This window comes from Hyaena hyaena, unplaced genomic scaffold, assembly GCF_003009895.1.
Source record: "Hyaena hyaena isolate Hyena2069 unplaced genomic scaffold, ASM300989v1 scaffold_203, whole genome shotgun sequence".
Classification (NCBI taxonomy): Eukaryota; Metazoa; Chordata; class Mammalia; order Carnivora; family Hyaenidae; genus Hyaena; species Hyaena hyaena.
In genome coordinates, this window is record NW_024080835.1 from 2,031,376 (window position 1) to 2,051,694 (window position 20,319).

At 43.7% G+C, this 20,319-nt stretch overlaps 1 protein-coding gene across 1 annotated transcript in view; it reads left to right on the forward strand.

Moving 5' to 3' along the window:
* LOC120238292 overlaps positions 1–20,319 on the forward strand; it is a 56,448-nt gene that overhangs the window by 27,006 nt on the left and 9,123 nt on the right. Inside the window, exons 4-15 of the mRNA XM_039241970.1 lie at positions 2,706–2,740; positions 2,861–2,947; positions 5,456–5,512; positions 5,845–5,874; positions 9,425–9,469; positions 9,845–9,892; positions 10,264–10,310; positions 10,419–10,468; positions 10,744–10,961; positions 11,067–11,317; positions 14,361–14,495; positions 17,447–17,585. Coding sequence (XP_039097901.1) covers positions 2,706–2,740; positions 2,861–2,947; positions 5,456–5,512; positions 5,845–5,874; positions 9,425–9,469; positions 9,845–9,892; positions 10,264–10,310; positions 10,419–10,468; positions 10,744–10,961; positions 11,067–11,317; positions 14,361–14,495; positions 17,447–17,585 — 1,142 coding nt within the window. The remainder of the gene's footprint in view (positions 1–2,705; positions 2,741–2,860; positions 2,948–5,455; positions 5,513–5,844; positions 5,875–9,424; positions 9,470–9,844; positions 9,893–10,263; positions 10,311–10,418; positions 10,469–10,743; positions 10,962–11,066; positions 11,318–14,360; positions 14,496–17,446; positions 17,586–20,319) is intronic.

Consider the following 20,319-nt stretch of genomic DNA (forward strand, 5'->3'; position numbering starts at 1 on the left):
GTTCGCCACCACCACCCGACCTTTTGAGCAGGAGTTGAGGATTAAAAAAATGAGAGGAGTTAAGTCTGAAAATGAGAATGTGTGTATATTTCCTAGAGTCATGGAATTTGGGAAATAGCAAATACTTGGAGAAGTTTACCAGTGTAAAATCTTGAGTCAAGGAGGTTTACAACATCTGGGGGTCCCAAAGAACTTGGGGGTGAAGAGGAGCAAAGGGAAAGTGGTTGGTCTGCTGCTGCTTTTGCTGTCTTCGTCCTCAGTTTGCCATCAGGGTTGAGGCTTGGGGGTGGAGTGGTGGGCCGCGACGGAAGGCCTGGTACCAGGCAAGTACATGGGCTTAGAAGGCCTAATGGCCTAGAGTCAAGTGCTGCTTTTCTAGCTGTTGGCTCTTTGGCTCTGAGGAAGTTAAGTAACCTGTCTGAGCCTCACTCTCTGCATTTGTAAAATGGCCTTCATAGGCTTATTGGGGTGATTAAGTGAGAAAATAAAGGTTTTAAACACTATAAGTGCAACTAGCATCATTGTTTTCTTCCTGTCTTTTATTCATCAAAGATTCTGATTCGGTGGGCCCAGAAGAACTGTTTTTCGGTGGTACCTCCCATAGTTCTGATGTTCCTCAGATCGTACTTTGAGAAGTGCTGTTCTTAAAAGGATGAGTAGTACTTTTGGCATCAAGGGGAGGGCAGGTCTGTCATTTACATGCACTCACAACTCCAGGGGGCGGGAAAGATCATAGCACATGTCCATGGAGCACCCAGAGTTGGGGTACATGACTTGGAAGGCCAGAGGCAGTGATCCTGTGGTCATTTACATGCAGTCACAACTCCAGGGGGCGGGAAAGATCATAGCACATGTCCATGGAGCACCCAGAGTTGGGGCACATGACTTGGAAGGCCAGAGGCAGTGATCCTGTGTGAAGGGTGATGATAGAGTGAGGTGTGTGTGTGCTAGAGTGTGCCTAGGACACTGAACATCTTTCCCTCTGGGGGACCACCTCGGGTGGGAGACCAGGAGCAGGGTGGAGGTCCTTGTGCGCCCTGCTAAGGAACTTAGGTTTTAGCCAGAAAGCAGTGAGAAGCACAGAAGGGTGTAAACAAAGACACGATTAGACCACACTGATGGGCACATGAAGGATGAGCCAAGAGAGTAAGACTCCCATCACTTGATGTATAATAATTATGAGGGAATTATAATCAGCTAACCAGGTGAGAGCCAATGAGAGAGAGACCGGGAGACAGAGAGAGAGAGAGCGAGTGTACCCAAGTGAACAAGCACACACTTGAACTGAGATAGAGACAGCATGTGCTGAGGAGGGGTCAGATTTGAGAGATGTAGAGAGGGGAGGCTCAGGAGGACATGGACTGGCTGCTTGATAAGGAAAAGGGGGCAGGAGCTGGTGCCAGCTCGTTCCAGGCGGGTGACCCAGTAGTGGGATTCTCCGTCAAGGCATCAGGAGGAGCAGGTTTTCAGGAAGAGGGAAAGCGATGATTAGTTAAGTGCTAACCGTACTTAAAATGCTGAAGGGACCACCAGATCCCCGGCATCTAGAACTCTGAGGCCTGGGAAGGAGGTGCAGATTTAGGATCTGAAACCTTGTCATGAAGGTGAGCCCCGAGGCAGTGTGAGGAGTGGGAAGAGGAGGGCGCACAGATGTGATTCCGGGTTGCGTTGATGCCCCGGAGGCTGGAGCAGATGGAGCCAGGGGTGAACCACACAGAGAGGAGAGGTCACTGCAACAGAGGAGGTGGGGAGTGGCCGCAGACCGGGTAAGAAGGGACGTGGAAGCCATGGAGAAGCCTGTCACCTACTTTGTCTAATGAGACAGTGGTCACTCAGGACTGAAGAGGCCCATTGGGTGTGCGGGGCAGGAGTCACTGGTAACGTGGGAGAGCAGCCAACTGGTGGTCTTGAGTCCAGGAGAAAATGGGGAGGAGAGTGGAGATCACATGTTCTCTTGTGAGACTGCCGCACGCAGGGCACAGAGAGTTGAGCAGTGGTGAGGACAGGGGAGAGACCTTCTAGTTACAGCGGAGCTACGTGAACCCTCAGTCCTCAGAGTGCTATATCTGAGGGAGGAGGCCAGAGAAGCAGAACAGGAGTACCTGGAAGTAGGAGGGTGACTCAGAACTGAATGGAGGCTCTAGAGGCCAGTGCAGGATGGGAGTTAGGTTTGTGTCCCTGGAGACGTGACAGAGGAAGGCCAGATGGCTGGGCGTGGATGTGGCAATAGTTGAAGGTGCGGTGGTGGCTCCCCAGGATGTGATGGGACAAGAAGGCCATCAGGTGCACACCTGATAAATTCCATTGAGTGTTTGGCTTGGAGTCAGGCTATAGGTGGAGAGTGAGAGAGGCAGGAAATCTATTGGGGAGGGAGAGAGTTCTTTCATTTGCAACACTTTTAGAGAAACAAAGTATAATGATCATTTTGAAGATTTTCATAATTATTTTGTATAAAATTAGTATCCTTTAAGTTTATTCATTTATTTTGAGAGAGAGAACGAGCACGAACAGGGGAGAGGCTGGAGAGAGGGAGAGAGAATCCCTAGCAAGCTCCACGCTCAGTACAGAGCCTGTCACGGGGCTCGATCTCACAAACCATGAGATCATGACCTGAGCCGAAATCAAGAGTTGGATGCTTAACCAGCTGAGCCACCCAGGCACCTCTAGTATCTGTTTTTAAAAGTCTTTTTCTTTTCTTGTTCTAGCGATGATCATCACCACACCTCTTCAGAAGAGAAAGGTATGGTACTCTAAGTCATTGTTGAGTTATTAAAAAACGTACTCTATACTGTATGAAACATTTGCAGTTTTGGAAAATGATTATTTTATTTATTGACTGCAGCTGCTTTGTTACATTTAGGCATTCACTGGCTGTTGGCCTGCAAGCTGGCCTCCTCCCACGGAGGTAAAGAAGAAAGCGAAGAAGGGGACAAACCACTCCATATTGGTAGGTGGCAGTTTTAATAGGCAAGGGAATTGACTTACGAGGCTTGTCTTGGTCTGCTTGGTACTTTTAGGCTGGGTACGTGTGCATTCATTCATGGAGCATCTGTGTGGGGATGAGTGCTGGCAAATCAAGGTGATAAGACACAGCCGTGATCCACCAGGGACCTCAGAGGACCTCCAGACCTCGGTTTGCCAGTCGGATAAATGTGATAGAATAGATCACAGAGGAGGCGTGGCTACTTGGTGGGGTGAGGGAGATTTTCAGTAGAAGTGACTTGGGGCTGGGCCTTAATGGGTCCCTGGGAACTCTGGAGGTGGGGCCTGGGAAAGAGACTTCAGGCAGTGGGGAAGTATCTGTAAAGGCTTGGAGAAGGACTGGCAATCATCCTGGCATTCAGATTTGGGGAACAGAGGGGTGATTAAAATAGGTTGATTCTAGCCCAGTGGTTCTCAAGCCTGGCTGCACATTGTAGTCATCTGGGGACTTTAAAGATCAATACCACTGTTCAGCCCCACCCCAGACCAGCTGAATCAGACCGTCTAGGGAATGTCTGAGTCCTGAGTCCTGAGTCCTGGATGTGTTGGGAAAGCTCTCCAGGTGGTTCCAAGGTACAGCCAAGGTTGAAAACCACTGTCTGTGCTTCCAGCCCTGGAGGGCCAAGGCCATGTCCCATCACTTGATTTCCTAGCCCCTCTTCCTACACAGTCAGCACCTCACTCTCCGCTCAGGCATCCTCTCATGCAGGAACCTGCCTCCTACTCCCTCTCCAGTCAGTCACCAGCTCTTGGAGGTTGATCTGCTGAAGTAATAATGAGCATGTTTGTAAGTGTAACAACATGGTTGAGACAACAAGGTTCCCGCCAGACTGCCTGAGTTGAAATCTTAGCTCCAGACTTCCTGGCATGGAGGGGTGGCGGCGGTGGGGGGGGGGGTGGCGGTGGAGGGGGGTGGAGGGGGAGGATGGCATGGGGGTGGTGGTCTTGCTTAAGTAAATTAACTGCATCAGCTTACATCACTGGACAGTTGTGATGTTTAATGTGTAAATATACGTAAAGCATTTTATGTAAGTATATGTAAAGTATATATACACAAAATGAGTAAATACGTGTAAATACGTGAATGAATATATATATATATGTATATATATATATACACACACACACACACACACACAGTGCCTGGCACGTGGAACATTCAAAAAAAGCTGCTTTTAGCTGCTATCATCATTGTTCTCATCATTTTTCTCCCATTTTTTCCTTCCTCCACGTAACTGCTGCCAATCCTTTGTTCTGGATGGAGGGAGGGAGGATTTGAGAGGGATGCTCATAGCTTTCTGTGTATGTGCTCCCTGAATCCTGAGCCTGCATGGGGGGCAGGGCAGTGTCTGCAACCTGGGAGGAGGAGAGAATGAGGAGTGGCAGGGGGCCTGACCTGGCCTGCAGATTGGGCCTGGCGTGCTTCTGGGGTCTGCCAGGAGAGGTGAGGGTGCCCCTGGAGGTGGAGGTTGGAATCCGATTGGGGAGTGGGTGCAATGCCCTCTGAGGGCTCTCAAAGTGGAAAGGAGGCTGGGAATGGGGAGTGGAGGCTGGGGTGTTAATTGCAGGGGGTGGCAGAGAGGAGCTGCAGGGTGGGTGGAGGGCACACAGGGAGGTTGGAGAACCAGGACAGACTTCATGGGAGCATCATGCAGCAGGAGTGGTAGGTGTCTACCTGTGGGAGTCATTTTCTGGGGGTTCGTGGTCCTTTAGGGACATCAGGGAGAGGATTCCTAACTAGTGGTGGGAACAGAAGCCTGATTGCAAAAGGCTGAGATACTGAGTTGGGGGTAAGGAAGTAGAAGGAGACCAAGGACCCAAGGTCCCTATTCTTGGAAACCACTCTTTCCAGAAGTAGTTGAATAATATGGACTGAGTTTGTCCTGTGCTTCAGTCAGTGGCATTTACTCTCCAGAATTCTTTACTGTTGTGTCATTGAACTTGTGCATGTGAGCTGTCCAGATGTGCAAGTGCAAGAGGAAGACAGGAGCAGTAAGGGCAAGTCAAGGCTGGGTAGGACTTGAGTGACAACCGAATGAAATGATTACTGCAGGCAAAGTATGATTTCAGCTCATACTTAAACAATTAAAAGTGCATTTTATTCATTTCCAAAGGAAAATAAACCCCCTTTTATACGAACCATAGTTTAGGACTTAGTGAGAATTTATTAAGAAGAAATTAGTTGAGTTTGGATCTGTTTTATAATATGTATAATTAGAGGCCACCTGGGTAGCTCAATCAGAGGAGTGTACAACCCTTGATTTCAGCTCTGGTCATGATCCAACGGTTGTGGGATCAAGCTTCATGCTCAGCATGGAGCCTGCTTGAGACTCTCTCTCTCTCTCTCTCTCTCTCTCTCTCTTTCTCTCTCAAATTAAAAAAAGTAATATGTATAATTAAAAAAATAGTTCCTATTTTTGTTCACCGTGTGAACAAATGTTTTGTACCTCCCCCGGCATATGACTCTATTCAGGAGACAACAGCAGTTCTGAGGACAGCAGTTCTGAGGACAGCTCTGAAAGTGAATCTGGTGAGTCATATGTGTCTTTCTTAAATTATGGAATTCTACTTAAACATATGAACCTTTATTTTTATTTTAAATGAATGCATACATCCCTTATATGGTGTGAGAACACATTACCAGTATGGTTTTATGAAGTCCTGAAAAAATACTTACATGGTGAATACTTTTTAGTTGGCAAGGGAAGTGGCTGAACAGGATGAGCTGAAGAAGAAAGACAGGAAGTGGTTGCTATTGGCGAAAAGCAAACATTTTACCTATTCTCCCATTAGCCCCGGTTTCCTCTTGGTTGTCAAGAGAATTTGATTGAGCCTTTTTTTTTTTTCTTTTTTTTTTTGTAGATAATGAGGAACCAGAACCAGAAAAAACAAGTAAGTATATCCTTCCTCTGAATTTTATTTTTTATTGTTGAAAGGAAGTCAGGGAAGGATCCTTTGTTACCCTCTGCTTGTTCTTTTATCTTTTCATGTGCAAAATTAAGGTAAACATTGGGACATTTCTGTATGTGTTTTGCAAATGTGAGCTCTCTAAGCTACCGGTCCGTGCATGTGTTCTTGATCTGCATGGAGGCCAAGACTGTACATGTGCAGTTCTGCTCTTAGCTCCTCTAAGGAGGAAAGATTGAGAGACCGCCTGTAATCTGCAGTGCGGCCGCAGGCGGGCCTGGCTTCCTCTTGTGGTGGTCGCTGCTCGCAGATTAGGGCAGAGTGAACTATTTGCTGCTGCAAATGTACCATTTGTGGTTTAGAGTCTCCTGGCATGCCAGTCTAGTTCCTTGTGAACAACTTGAGTATGAAACCACTTTTAAGGGCAGAGATTCTAAATATAAAATACGGTTTTGGTCTAAAGTTTTGTGAGTGACTAAGCTTGTATTTTAAGTGATTTTATTTTACTGTAGGATTTTTTTTCCCAATTCTTAGACTGTGATCTGCCCATGAACACTGTAGCAAGGCAGTCAGAGGGCTCCTTGTAATACTATTAAATAAATGAAATCTCTTCACTTGTAGAGAAGTCCCATATAGGATCTGATTCTCTCTGCAGTTTCCCAGTGGGAAACCTGTGATAGTAACTCTAAGTTTCTTGCAATCGTGTTATGCGTTGATAAGAACCTGTAACAATCTGTGTTATCACCCTTGCGGAGTTGTCATATTCTGATACCTATAAAGAAAAAACATGTGCCTCAATTCTCTATACATTATGGACAGTTTTCATCTTTCAAAACATAGTCAAAAGTCTAGCCTCTATAGAATGGATTAAGGTAGAAGTGAAATTAGAGAGCTGTGCATTGGGATCAGTTTTCTGATACTATCCCTGGTAATAACTGGATCAAGGGATTGAGGGGACAGATTCTGGAGGCAGGACGCTCAGGATCCAAAAGCTAGGCCTGGCCCAGGGCCTCACCAGGGCAAGGCAACCTAGGAGGAAGGTGTTTGGAGTCAATGAGGCTCAAGATAGACTCAAAATTGGATGGGAGGGTGGGGTCATTGTGGTCAGCAGGGAGTGTGTGGGGCAAGAGTGGCCAGCCTTGGCCTTGGCTGGATTAGACTTCTTGGTATTCTTTGGCAGTAAAAGTGCCCTCACATCTTCTGTGGGCTGGCTAAGGATGCTTGTCCTGGGAGCCCCAGGTCATGTGAGGGGTCCTGCCTTCACTCACAGTGATTCTTTTTGTTAAAAGGTCTTTTATCCTTCCTGTTAGGGGAGAGATCAGAGAGGTGCCCTCCCACTCACCTCCATTCTCAAGTCAGGTGGAAAGCCCAGGTAGGCTACCTTGGAGTGTTTGCTGCCCTGGGGGCTAGCTGGTAGTGCTGGTCACTCACCCTCTTCTTGAGTGGATGTGCTTTCTACTCACAGGCATGAATTCTGGGGTCACCCCCATCATGCGGATGGAAGGGAAGCTGTGGTTTATAAGTTGGGGAGAATTGCATCACTTTTCTGTGTTTTGGCTGGGAAGACCTGATCAGAGACTCTGTGTTTGTGGGCTGGTTAGGATTCTTGAATCCCTTTCCCTTTCTCTGCTCCCAAGGCAGAAAAACATGGGGTGTGGATGAAATACAATGTAATATACGGCCCATAAATAATTTAGCATTTTATGATCCTTCATCAGACAGTAGCTGAGAAATTATGATTGGAGGATTGTGTGGTGTAGGGTTTGGGTATTTCGGATCTGCAGTATTCTGAGTCCAGGACTCTGAATTTGCCACTTTACCTTAATTCTGTTTTCTTTTTAATTTTTAAAAATGTTTTTATTTATTTTTAAGAGAGAAAGAATGTGAACCAGGAAGGACAGAGAGAGAGAGAGAGAGAGGGAGAATGAGAATCCCAAGCAGGCTCCACACTGTCAGCACAAAGCCCTAAATGGGACTTCAGCTCACAAACTTTGAGATCATGACCTGAGCGGAAGTTGAATGCTCAACTGAATGAGCTACCAAAGGGCCCCTTAATGCTGTCTCTTAAAGCTGATTCTTGGGGTGCCTGGGTGGCTCAGTCGGTTGCGCATCCAACTTCAGGTCAGGTCATGATCTCATGGCTCGTGGGTTGGAGCTCTGTGTCAGGCTCTGTACTGACAGCTCAGAGCCTGGAGCCTGCTTCAGAATCTGCATCTCCCTCTCTTTCTGCCCCTCTTCTGCTCATGCTCTGTCTCTCTCTCTTAAAAATAAACAAACATTAAAAAAAATTTAAAAAGGAAAGAAAAAAATAAAGCTGATTCTGTCTTGCAACCCTGGTCCCTGGATACCTCCCCAGAAGGCCAGGATATCAGTCAGCTTGTGTGCCTTAGCTGGAGTGCTGTTCTTGGGGGGGTATCTGTACCTACTGGGCATTGGTGATGGTTAGGACCTTGCATTATGTGTCGAGTTCCTTACCCATGGGGTGACCCTCCCAAAGGTTGTTCAGACCTTTAAAATGTAAGTGACAGTGTTGTCTAGAATTCTTGAATTTTTAAATAAGTCCCACCTATCACCATAGCAAAATAATAGTTAATAAAGTCGTCTAACACTTCCTGAGGACTTAGGGAATGGTAATTTATTTCTTCTTTTCTTTTCTTTCTTTTCTTTTCTTTTCTTTTCTTTTCTTTTCTTTTCTTTTCTTTTCTTTTCTCTCTTTCTCTTTCTCTTTCTCTTTTCTTTCTTTCTCTCTCTCTCTTTTCTTTCTCTCTCTCTCTTTCTCTCCCCTTTCTTAATATATTTTTGTATTATGGAATTCTAATCATTCAGAAAATAGTCACTGAGCACTTACCAGGCCCTAGAGATACAGTCCTCATGAAGCTCACATTCTCGCAGGGAGAGAAACAGGAAGCAGGAAACACTAAACTGTACAGCTTACCCGGTTGGTGAGAAGCCCTGAAGGAAACTGAAGGGGGAAGAGTGAGTAAGTCAGCCAGGCCCTGTTGCAGGGTCGTGCGTGCGTGTGTGTGTGTGTGTGTGTGTGTGTGTGTGTGTGTGTGTGTGTGTGAGAGAAGCTTCTCAGATACAGGGATGTTTGAGCAGAGACCACAAGGAAGTGAGGGGAGGAGAGCAGCATGAATATTTGTAGGAGGAGACAGTCTGGGCAAAGGTCCTGAGTTAGGAGTGTGCTTTGGGGATGGAGAAATGGCAGGCGGTGACTGGAGGGCGGTAGGTGTGGGCAGACAGGCAGGAAATGAGGTAATGGGGAGCCAGATCGTATAGGGCCTTGAGCCATATGGAAGGAGGCTGCATGCTAAATCAGAGACTCTTACAATAGCTCCAGTTTAAATATGCCTAAAATAGGATGTTAATTCCTTTCTCCCAAGCTAATCTCTAACAGCTCGAGGGCTGACACCAGCCAAGCAGTTATCATGGGCCTTGAAGGAGGCTTCTGTGGAGCTGTGCTCTCCAGTAGGGACACTGGCCTAGTGAGGAATGACCCATGAAGAGATTGCTTATGCTCCTCTTGTCTCCACAGATGGGGAGCTGGGAGAGTCTCCCACTGAGGAAGCTTCTGCTCAGGGTAAGAACCAGGCAGTGCGCTTATCCCGCCAGTTTCCTCTGTTTCTCTCCCCTGCTTGTGTGAGAGGGGGTCATGTGGGTCAGGTTTGCAGGATGGGGACAGAGCCTTCGCTGCCGCATAAGAAGATCACGTAAAGGTTTATGTACCAAGATGGGGCGCACTGAAACTTGAGTCATATTCAAGCTCATTTCACACCGTAGACCTGCAGTGGGATTGACAAACATAATGTGTCATGGGTCATTGGATTGACACATGGAAGTGTTTAAATACGTGCTTAAAATTCTGTTAAGTTGGGAAGCTGAAGCTGGGTGCTTTAGTGCATGACTTACCTGTGGATGACTTGTGTCAGTACATGTGTGATGATCTCCTTCACAGCGCAAGAGTGGGAGGACAAAGAAGTGCCCAAAGATCGTTTACATTCAGGTATAAACTTACATTTTCCAGAATATTCTTTTAGATATTGTTATTGCTGAGGGGCATGTACTTTTGAATTTTGTGATCTGGTCATATCACATATATTTATTAAAAATTTTTTCTTTGAGGGGCACCTGGGTGGCTCAGTTAGTTGAGCATCCAACTCTTGATTTCGGCTCTGGTCATGAACTTAGAGTTGTGGGATCAAGCCCTGTGTTGGGCTCTGTACTGAGTGTGGAGACTGCTTAAGATTCTCTCGCCCTCTGCCCCCTCCCCCAGTCTCTCTCTTGCTCTCTCTCAAAAAAAAAATTTTTAAATAAAATTTTAGTGGAAAATGCCAATCACATTCATATAAGTAAAACTTTTTCTCTATTATTTAGAACTTAATAAAATCCAACCTTACTGTGAACACTGTAATGCTGAAAATGTAAGTATCTTTTAATTATAAAATATGATTTCTAGTTTCCTTTAAGAAAACAACATTTATTTATATATTACTTGGTTATGTGCATATGTGTATATACTTTTTCTTCAGAAACACAATGAGCAAGTGACCCCCAGGCTCCTTTCCCGGGAACAGTTTTTGTAAGTAGTTGTGAATACAGAAGACTTAATATCATCAGTAATATAAAACCTTGTACTTAAAAATGACCCCAAATAGGGAAACACAAAATGACATCACTCATTTCACACATTTTATGTAACTACTTGGATTGTTTTCTTTGATAGTGATGCTTCTTCAAAATGCTGTAGAATTTTGTTAATGTTTTTGAATGAAATTAAAAACCTAAATAATTTTAAGAAGTCCCTTGCTGACCAAATGTTAGGCCTAAACAGATGTTCTTATCTGTCCAATGCAGACTAAAGTTGGATGCGGAGGGAACTTACCAGTGTACAGAAACTGGCCTGATATTTGAGGTTAACAGAAAAGTTGATATCAAGTATTGTGTTTTGTCCTGGAGCAAATACGCAGACCTGGTTGTTAAGCCCTGGATTGTTGGCGGACCCTTGTTTGATGTTAAATGTGACCCAAACTGTCTTACTTCCATTCAGTTCCCACATTCCCTCTGCTTGGGTCGTAAGTACTCATTTTCTAAAAGTCTCATTAGTGTGCGCATATGTGAGAGTATGTGTGCAATCCATATACTGTCTGGAACACTAACTTACCTCCATGCTTTAACAGACCATGATGCCAATATGACGTTCAAAGTCTTACACGTCAAAAGTTCTGGGGCCTCGTTAGAATCCACTGTGGATCATTCTGCAACCCATGTCAAATGGCACGTGAGCTCTCTTTCTCCTGTGGGACCTGTTATTCAAAGTGAAGAAACGGTATACCACCACGGGGCTGTGATTCTCTACAAAGCTGTTGACCATAATCCATCCTTGTCTTTTCGAGTATACATAGCAACCAATAACGAGTCCTTCATCAAGGTAAAGTTAATGAAAATGAATAATAAGTGTTGAATGCTCTGTGTTCAAACATCATGCCATGTTTATGTGGGTCTTGTCTCTGTTGACTTAAGTGCCCCCCCACCATGGGTCTAATTGGCATAATTAAGGTCAGAGCCTAGGTGTGTGTCAAGTCCTCAGGTTCATGGGGTGTGGTTGTCTGTACGTGTAAATAGTGTCAAGAAGGTAACAGATGGGGAGATAGCGCTCCAGAGGTAAGGATGGCCCAGACAAGCAGGCCTGGTTTTGGAGAGGGTAGGCTGATGTACAGCTGAGGCCATTTCTTTTCTGTAGCCTTGCTATGCAAAACGTGGTCTGGGAGCCCGATGGCCAGGAGTGTTGCCATCAGTTGGGAGCTTGTTAAAATGCAAAAGCTCTACCACACCCAGACCTATAGAATCTGAGCCTGAACTGTGCAGGATATCCAGGTGATTTGCGTGCACAGTAAGGGTTTGAGGAGCTCCTGCTGTGGAACACACTGCGGGGGGTTTTGAGGCCTTTGGGTCAAATGTAGGGTGACTTGAAGTTTCTCCTTGCCTCTCATAAGACCCACCTCCCAGGTTAACTCATGGCAGAGGAGATTTTTGGATAAAAATTGGCTTGTGGTTGAACATTCTGGGTTTTGCAGCAGCAGATATTCATGAACCACTTGCTGTGGTTAAGGCCGCAAGGCCCGAGGGCAGGGGGTTTGGGTCTTCATAATGGAACCAGTTTTCTAGAATACGGAATCAGGTTGTGATGATTAGCCCACTTTCTGAATGCTTACATGGTTGTAACAGCGGCAGCTGGATCTCCTTTTATACCTTTAGCATTGTTTGTACAATTGTAGTGATTTAGAGGTGGAGGGAGAACTGAAATAAACAAAGGAGACATAAAGCCATGACTCAAAATTATCCTTTCAGATTTGAAATGAGAGTTTGACAGAAGTTAAGAAAATACACATAAGATCTATGATACAACGTCCAAACTGATGAGTTGTAGTTTGAGTTACAGAATTTACATTGACAAGGAGGAAGAATTTCCTCTGCCCTACAGGATCCTTCGAGCTGCCCTTCAAGAATCAGGTTGACATGAGACAGATTAACAGGAGAAAATCTAAATTAATTTCGTACATATGGGGAATCCACACAGACCTGGAAATTCCAAAGACACTCAGGCAAAATGAATTATATATATGTCATTCTGATCTAAAGAGAAGGGGGCAGGGGTCTGGGACTTAAAGCGGAAGCAATACATTTTGCAGGAAAATGAAAAAAACTGTAAATATTTGGTAAACAAGTGCTTGCTGGACCACTCAGAAGCCATGGGACAGAGAGGACTTTGATGAAACAGGCCTTGCGGGGTTCCTCTCTCACCATACCTGGTTCATGTCACATAATGTAGTTCTCTATGGGGATACCTCTCTTCCTGGAGCAAGTCCTCTATCCACATTCTTCTAGGCAGTTGTAGGGGAGATAAAAGAGCTTTTCCTGAATCTGCTGGGCTTTGATTGCTTTTTCAAAACTTTGTTTAAATTAATTGTTTTTAAATTTCAAGTATAATTAATATACAGTATTATATTAGTTTTAGGTGTACAATACGATGATTCCACAGTTCTATACATTACACAGGACTCTTCATGCTAAGTGTCCTCTTTAATCTCCTTCACCTATTTCACCCACCTACCCACCCTTGATTGCTTTTTAAATCGAAATAGTCTTCATGCCAAAGTAGTCCATCTTGGGGTAGCCTGCCCTTGGCCCCCTACATTAAACTACCTGTTTCCAGTGTTTTTATGTTGTAGTGTTTTGACAGCTTTGGAAACATAAGTTATATTGATAATTGGCAATATATATTAAAATTTAAAAACTTTATTAAGTAGTAGGTTTTTAGTTTCTTCCTAAGGTAAAATATGCTTCCTGTAATCTCATTAAAGTTAATACTTTCAGTTGGGAAGCTAGTCTTCAAAGTTAATACTTTCAGTTGGAAGGCAAGTCTTCAAAATAGTATAAAAATAACCCCATCTAAAGTAGAATTACCATGGATTTGGAATGAGCACTATATTTTTTTTTTTTGAGAGAAAGAGAGGAGGGGAGGGCAGAGAGAGAGGAGAGACTCCTAAGGAGGCTCTGTGGTGTTTCAGGACTCGAACTCATGAACCATGAGATCATGACCTGAGCTGAAAGAGTCAGACTTTTAACCAACTGAAGCACCCAGGCTCCCCAGGAATAAAGTGCTATTATTTAATGAAGTTCATATTTTAGAAAAGTAAATACAAGAAATTAAAGGGTATTACCTGTACTTCCTGGGAAGCTGGGGTGAGAGGCTGATTGTATCAGGAAAAGTAGAGGAAGACACCACTAGAATGATAGGGTGTAGAGCATGGTTAAGGCAGGATGTGCTTCCTGTTGATGTTTGTTTTTTACACCTTCCTGGGTTGTTTCTTTTCCTGCATAGGAAAAATTCCTTGAACTTTGCCTTCAGGAAGCCTCAATTTCATAGTCAGCTACTCAGCTGCTTTACAAGTGAGCCTGGGCCAAAGTTTCCGTTAACCTCTTTGGGGCATTCAAACTCTACATATAAAATCAGGGACCCCTCTGGGACAGTTGTGAAAATAAGGATGGGAACATATAAAGTGTTGGATAGAAACAAACTCCAGGTGAAGTGGAACTGTATACAGTAAAGTAGCTGCTCTCTGTTCACATCATCAGCATATAATCAATATGAGTGTATAACGTTGGCCCTAATTTAATTTTCTCAAATCCTTCAAAAGCAAATTTTAGGTGCCATGCAGGGTGGATGCTTTTGGCTGTAGTGCTTGGCAGAAAGATGTTTGGGGGCCTAGAAGCCTGAAGTGCAGACCAAGGGCACCTTATTCGCCTCTATGGCATTTTTTTTTCAGAGCCCCGTGAAAGTTTCTCCCTTGCTGTCATGTTGTACAGGGAAGTGAAAGTAACGTGGGGTGGTACGTGTACTGCTCGGTCACCGAGAGTCCTTACAGTTGCTGCTGATGCATTTCCAAACCAAAACCCATTTCTACCTTTAGGATATTTCCAAGTCTGTAAAGCACTCCTCCAAGAAATTCATGAAAATTGACAAGCCTCCTGTTTGCCAGAAGTTATTGCAGAATGGGAAGAAATACAGACTGATCAGCGAACCAGAAGCTGAAATTACCCCAGAGGTATATATATTTTGAAAACCACTTGGAGTAGCAGCAGGATGTATATATACTTCATAGATACGTATTCTGAAGGTTTTAAAATAATGCATTTTGTTCTCATTTTTTATTTAAAAGAGAGCAATTGTTTTGCTAAACTTGTAGCTTATTCCAAAGATGCTGTTGAATTTCAGAATTAATCTGTCACCATTACAAAAAAATTGACTTATCTCTTTCCCTTTAAAAAGGTTTTAGATTTTCTTGAGTTTTTTTTTAATTAAATTCTTCAATGTTAGCTTCAAAGGAATAAAACCTTAAGCTTGATTTTAAGTCACAGAGCACTGAAGGTTAATGGAAAAGAGTTGCTAACAAGGATATTGGCTTTTCTTACTGGAAGGCATTTGGAAAATAGTTATGAGAACAAACTGTCACTAGCTTTCAACTATTCACTGTACAAACTATGACATTTGTAAGTGATTTTGATTTCCTGTAAATGACTAAGTTATTTTTAAAACTTATTTTCATTATGTGCTCTGATTGTGTGCCATAGCTTATCTAACTAGACATCTGTGTGGACATTCTTTTTGTATCCCTTTTTATGTTTGTTTTATCGTTTATGAAAAGGTGAAAACATTTTGATTCCATTACATTAAAATATGAAGCAAGAGAGAGCTGATCGCAGTGGCCCATGTTGCATTATTTTATTATATTATCAGGGGCCTAGGGCCCTGGAGAAGCGGTCAGGTTGATGAGACAGCCTTCCATGACCTTCCTTTCCAGTTTCAAAGGCTCTCTTCCCACCTGATGCTTTTTGAGCCTTTTTCAGCCTTGTGGCTGAAGAAACTAATGTGTAAAGTGGGTGAGCAAGCCACCCGACACAGCCAGGCGGCGGCCGGCGGGAGAGCCTGGCCCTGAGCCCCGTCTGCCCTTGGGTCCTAATGCCACAGTCTTCCCAGCGAGATCTGAGAGGTTGATTCTCAGCCCTTGCAAGCTGATCAAGCCCAGGAAGATGCTACCTCAAGATGATCACAGAAGCCAACTGCAGTCTTATGTGGGAGGTAGAATTAAACCGGAAGGGTTTGCTTAGAACAGTGTGTTTCTTGGCCTTTGATGCAAAATGGAATTCCCAGCCGAGTTTTAAAAAAAAGTCTGTGGCCTAGGTCCCATCTCCAGAGATACTGACTTAATTGGTCTGGGAGTGGCTTCAGCATCGGGCTTGTTAAAGCTCCCAGGGTGACTATAATGTGCTGCCAGGATTAAGAGCCACCAGGAGAGGGAATAATACACATTGAATGGGTAAGTCTGGCTAGGAAAGGACTGGGATGGTCCCCAGAGTTCTTGTTTACACAAGATGATGGTGGGAGGGCTTTCAGTAGTCTAATTCTGTCACCAATTGTGTGCTCTTGCTCAGCCAAATTTCTGGGCTGTACAATGGGGAGTAGTCTCCTGGTATTGTCCAAAGGATCTTACAAAGGTAATGGTTTTGTGAAACTCTGTAAATCTAAGGGATTCTTACTGATTTTATACCATTAATGCTTTGTTTAACTGTCATTTATCAAAATTGCCCATTTAAAGTCAGTCTGGGATAAGACCTAAGAGTTAAGAAACGAGTAAGACCTTTTCCTTCAAAAGATGCCAGTATAGAAAGAGACATACTATGTTCATGTAAAGAAATAATTTTAACACGTCATGTGTTATTACCATAGAGATGGGTGTGGTGGGTTTCAGGAAGGGTTCCCATGTGGTGACATTTGTTCCGGGTCTGAAGGGAGAGAGATTCACCAGGAGAGATAGTCCTCTTGGAAGAGGAAACCATAAGTGCCTAAGTGAGGTGATGGGGACATGCAGCTGGGCTCAGGGCACCAGAATAGTTCCAGGAAATAGGAATGCAGAGGGCTTTGGGAAAAGCGGGGCCATAGGAGACAGAGAGAGAGAGATTGGCTTTGTAGGCCTTGGTGACCTATTGAAGGTTGTGAGGATAATGCTAGTGATTTGTAATGGAAAGGGAGAGGGACAGGTTAAGAGCCTTGGTTTTTAAAGGCAATACCTAGTATGTTTCAGTGATTTTTTTTTTTTTTTTTTTTTTTTTTTAGAGTAGATTTCTCTGTCCAGTCTTGTGAGTCAGTCTGCAGAGGAGTAGAGGAGGTCCAGGGCAGAAGACAGTCTCTGTAGTGGTTAAGAGGAGTCAGAAGGTGGGGTGCCTGGGTGGCTCAGCTGGTTAAGCATCTGACTCTTGGATTCCGGCTCAGGTTATGATCTCAAAGTTCGTGAGTTTGAGCCTTGCACCTGGCTCTGTGCTGATGGCACAGAACCTGCTTGGAATTTTCTCTCTTCCTCTCTGCCCCTCCCCCACTCATGCTTGCTCTCTCTCTCTCTCTCTCTCAAAATAAGTAAATAAGCTTAAAAAAATGGTAAACTTAGAAAAAAGAAGAGTCAGAAGGTGTGGATTCAAGTTCAGTTCTACCACTTCCTAGATGTGAATTTGGGCAAATTTGCTTCTCTGAGATTCTTTATCCATAAAATAGCAATGAAAGGGTTTGTTGGGCGAAAGATGGTGTTCAGTGAGGGAATGTGGCTAAAACACTCAGTGAAGTTCTGTAAATGTTTTAAATAATTTCAGACTGTGAAATGATCAAAGCAAAAGACAGTGAAGATGTTTAAAAGTACTTAAGAAAGGGTGATTAGTTTGGGAACGTGATACACTGAAACCAAGAAGGGGCTGAAAAGTTACACCTTAAAAAAATAGGGCCAACGTACTAGCAGCCTCAATGAAGTAGAAAAGCAGGTTGGAGTAATGAGAGTCTAGAAGCAAGAGAATAAGAGGGCCTGTGATTAAGGACTAACATTTCAAGCATCAGAATTTCAGTGAACATTCAGGTCAGCACTGACCCTTCTAGTATTCCTTATTTGACATTTTTTATTGTCAATGAATGCTACTTTTATTTTTTTTTTAATCCCCTTTTTTTTCCTTAAAGGAAATCGAATTTGTTGATGGTTCACTTTTAAAATTGAAAAGTTACATTGAAGTGTATTTGGAGCAACCAGTGGAGTTTAAATTACTTTTGGTTGAAATGGATTCTGAGGAAATTGTATGGAAAGCAAAGCTGAGAGAATGTAAGTGTTTTTGTGTCTTGAATGAACTCTGGTTTGTGGGTTGGTTGGGGTGGGAAGACAAATAGAGTAATTGTCTGTTTCATTACCATAGCATTTAAAAAATCTGATTCAGAGACACGAAAACCCCAGCTAGGCTCTGATTCTCAGGCACCAATGTCCAGACTCCTTGGTCAGTGGGTAGTTCAGTGAGTGTGTGGAAGCTTCAGGCTATGGGTGGACATTGCCAATAGAGCGTTGTTTTTTTCCCTTCTTACCATTCTGAGGTTTGGGTCTCAGGTATATATATGTGTATATATATGTATGTGTGTGTATATATATATATATTTGTGTATATATATGTGTGTGTATATATATGTGTATATATATATTTAAATTTTAAATGTATGTTTATTTTCGGGAGAGAGACAGAGCGTGAGCGCAGGAGGGGCAGAGAGTGAGAGAGACAGAATCTGAAGAAGGCTCCAGGCTCTCAGCTGTCAGCCTAGAGCCCAAAGCAGGGCTTGGACTCAAGAACCATAATATCATGACCTGAGCTGGAGTCAGATGCTTAACTGACTGAGCCACCTAGACGCCCCATGGGTCTCAGATATTTTAATGTGAATTAGGGGCATCCTGACAGTCTCTCTCGTGACCTGGATGTACATGGACATTTTGGCTGACGACCTGTCTCATTTGCCTCACCCTGCCTATCTGATCTTCAGCCGGTAGCTCCTGCTCTGTGTGATGACAGCTGTGCTGTGGGGAGGCATTCCCCTCTTATGTTTTGGTGCTGGGAAGTCCTCTGGCAACTACCTTTTCAACATACTCTCCTGCCCACGCAGGAGGTGAAGAGGCGGACAGCCTAAGGGAGAGGGGAGACTCGGGGATACCCCGTAGCTGCCCCTGGCCGCCTCCTCGGGCAGGTCTGAGCTTGAACTCCAAGTCTGTTTGAAGGGAGTTATTAAAACAGCAGAAATGTGTATAGTGAGCGCATTTTGGACCCAGGAGGGAGGCAGAAGAGTGGGTTGGGAGTGAGGTCCTGCTGTGGGTTCCAGTCCCAGCCCTAGAATGACCAGCTGTATGTGGGAGTGTGGGCAAGTCTCCCAAACCCCTTGTGGCTCTTGTATCCTCATCTGCAAATGGCACTGAGGTCCCGCCTGCCACTGCCATAGGTTTGTAGTAGAAATTATTTCTGCATCGTTTGCATTTTGGATTATGATACCTTAACTCTTTCCTGGCGTCATATGTAATATAGTGTCATTTCAAAAAAGGAGCACAAGTTGGTAAGTGCCATTAGAGTTTTAACCCACTCTCTTATTAATTTCATGCTCCAGAATTTTTATTTTGCTGTACACATATACTAACTATGAGGATCTGTTAAGTATTCTATAAGTCTCTTTATCATCTGAACAACATTTGAATCAATTTTTAGCTAGTTTCTTTTGCATTTACTGGGTTATGTGGAGACAAATGAATTTGGTAAATGCTAATGGCAACAGAGAATGAGTGCTGTATGTGGGTCGTATATTTATGTCTTTCCAAAATACAGATTTCTGTCTGTTAGAGTCTGTATTTCTTGTAATGTTTTATACTCTAGAACTGAAACCTGATTTAAGCATTTTTGGAATTCACAGTCCTCATTTAAACATGAATCTTTTTGGTAGATTGATCCTTATTCTTATTATTACACTCTTTTGTTTGTTTCATTTTTGTTTATATTCAAGTTAGTTACTATACAGTGTGGTCTTAGCTTTAGGAGTAGAATCCAGTGCTCATCCTGAAAAGTGGCCCCCTTAGTGCCTGTCACTCATTTAACCCATCCTCCCACCCGCTCCCCCTCCACAACCCTCAGTTTGTTCTCTGTACTTAAGAGTCTCTTATGGTTTGCCTCCTTCTCTGTTTTTATCTTACTTTTCTTCCCTTCCCCTCTGTTTATCTGTTGTGTTTCTTAAATTATACATGAGTGAAATCATATGATATCTGTCTTACTCTGATTTATGTTGCTTAGCATACTACCCTTTATTTCCATCCATGTCGTTGCAAGTTGCAAGATTTCATTCTTTTTCATTGCCGAGTAGTATTCCAGTGTGTGTGTGTGTGTGTGTACACATACCACATCTTCTTACTTAATTTATCAGTTAATGGACATTTGAGTTCTTTCATAATTTGGCTATTATTATAGTGCTGCTATAAATATTGGGATGCATGTACCCCCTTCAAATCAGCATTTTTGTATCCTTTGAATAAATTCCTAGTAGTTCAATTGCTGGGTTGTAGGGTGGTTCTAATTTTAATATTTTTAAGTGTTTTTTTATTTATTTCTGAGAGAGAGACAGCATGAGCAAGGGAGGGTCAGAGAGAGAGGGAGACACGGAATCCGAAACAGGCTCCAGGCTTTGAGCTAGCTGTCAGCACAAAGTCCGAGGTGGGGTTCGAACCCACCAACTGTGAGATCATGACCTGAGCTGAAGTCGGACACTCAACCAACTGAGCCACCTAGGTGCCCCTCTAATTTTAATTTTTTGAGGAACCTCCATACTGTTTTCCAGAGTGGCCGCACCAGTTTACATTCCCTGCAACAGTGCAAAAGGGTTCCCCTTTCTTTGCGTCCTCATTAACATCTATTGTTTCCTGAGTTATTAATGTTAGCCATTCTGACAGGTGTGAGGTAGTATCTCATTGTGGTTTGATTTATATTTCCCTGATGATGAGTGATGTTGAGCATTTTTTTCATGTGTCTGTTAGCCATCTGGAT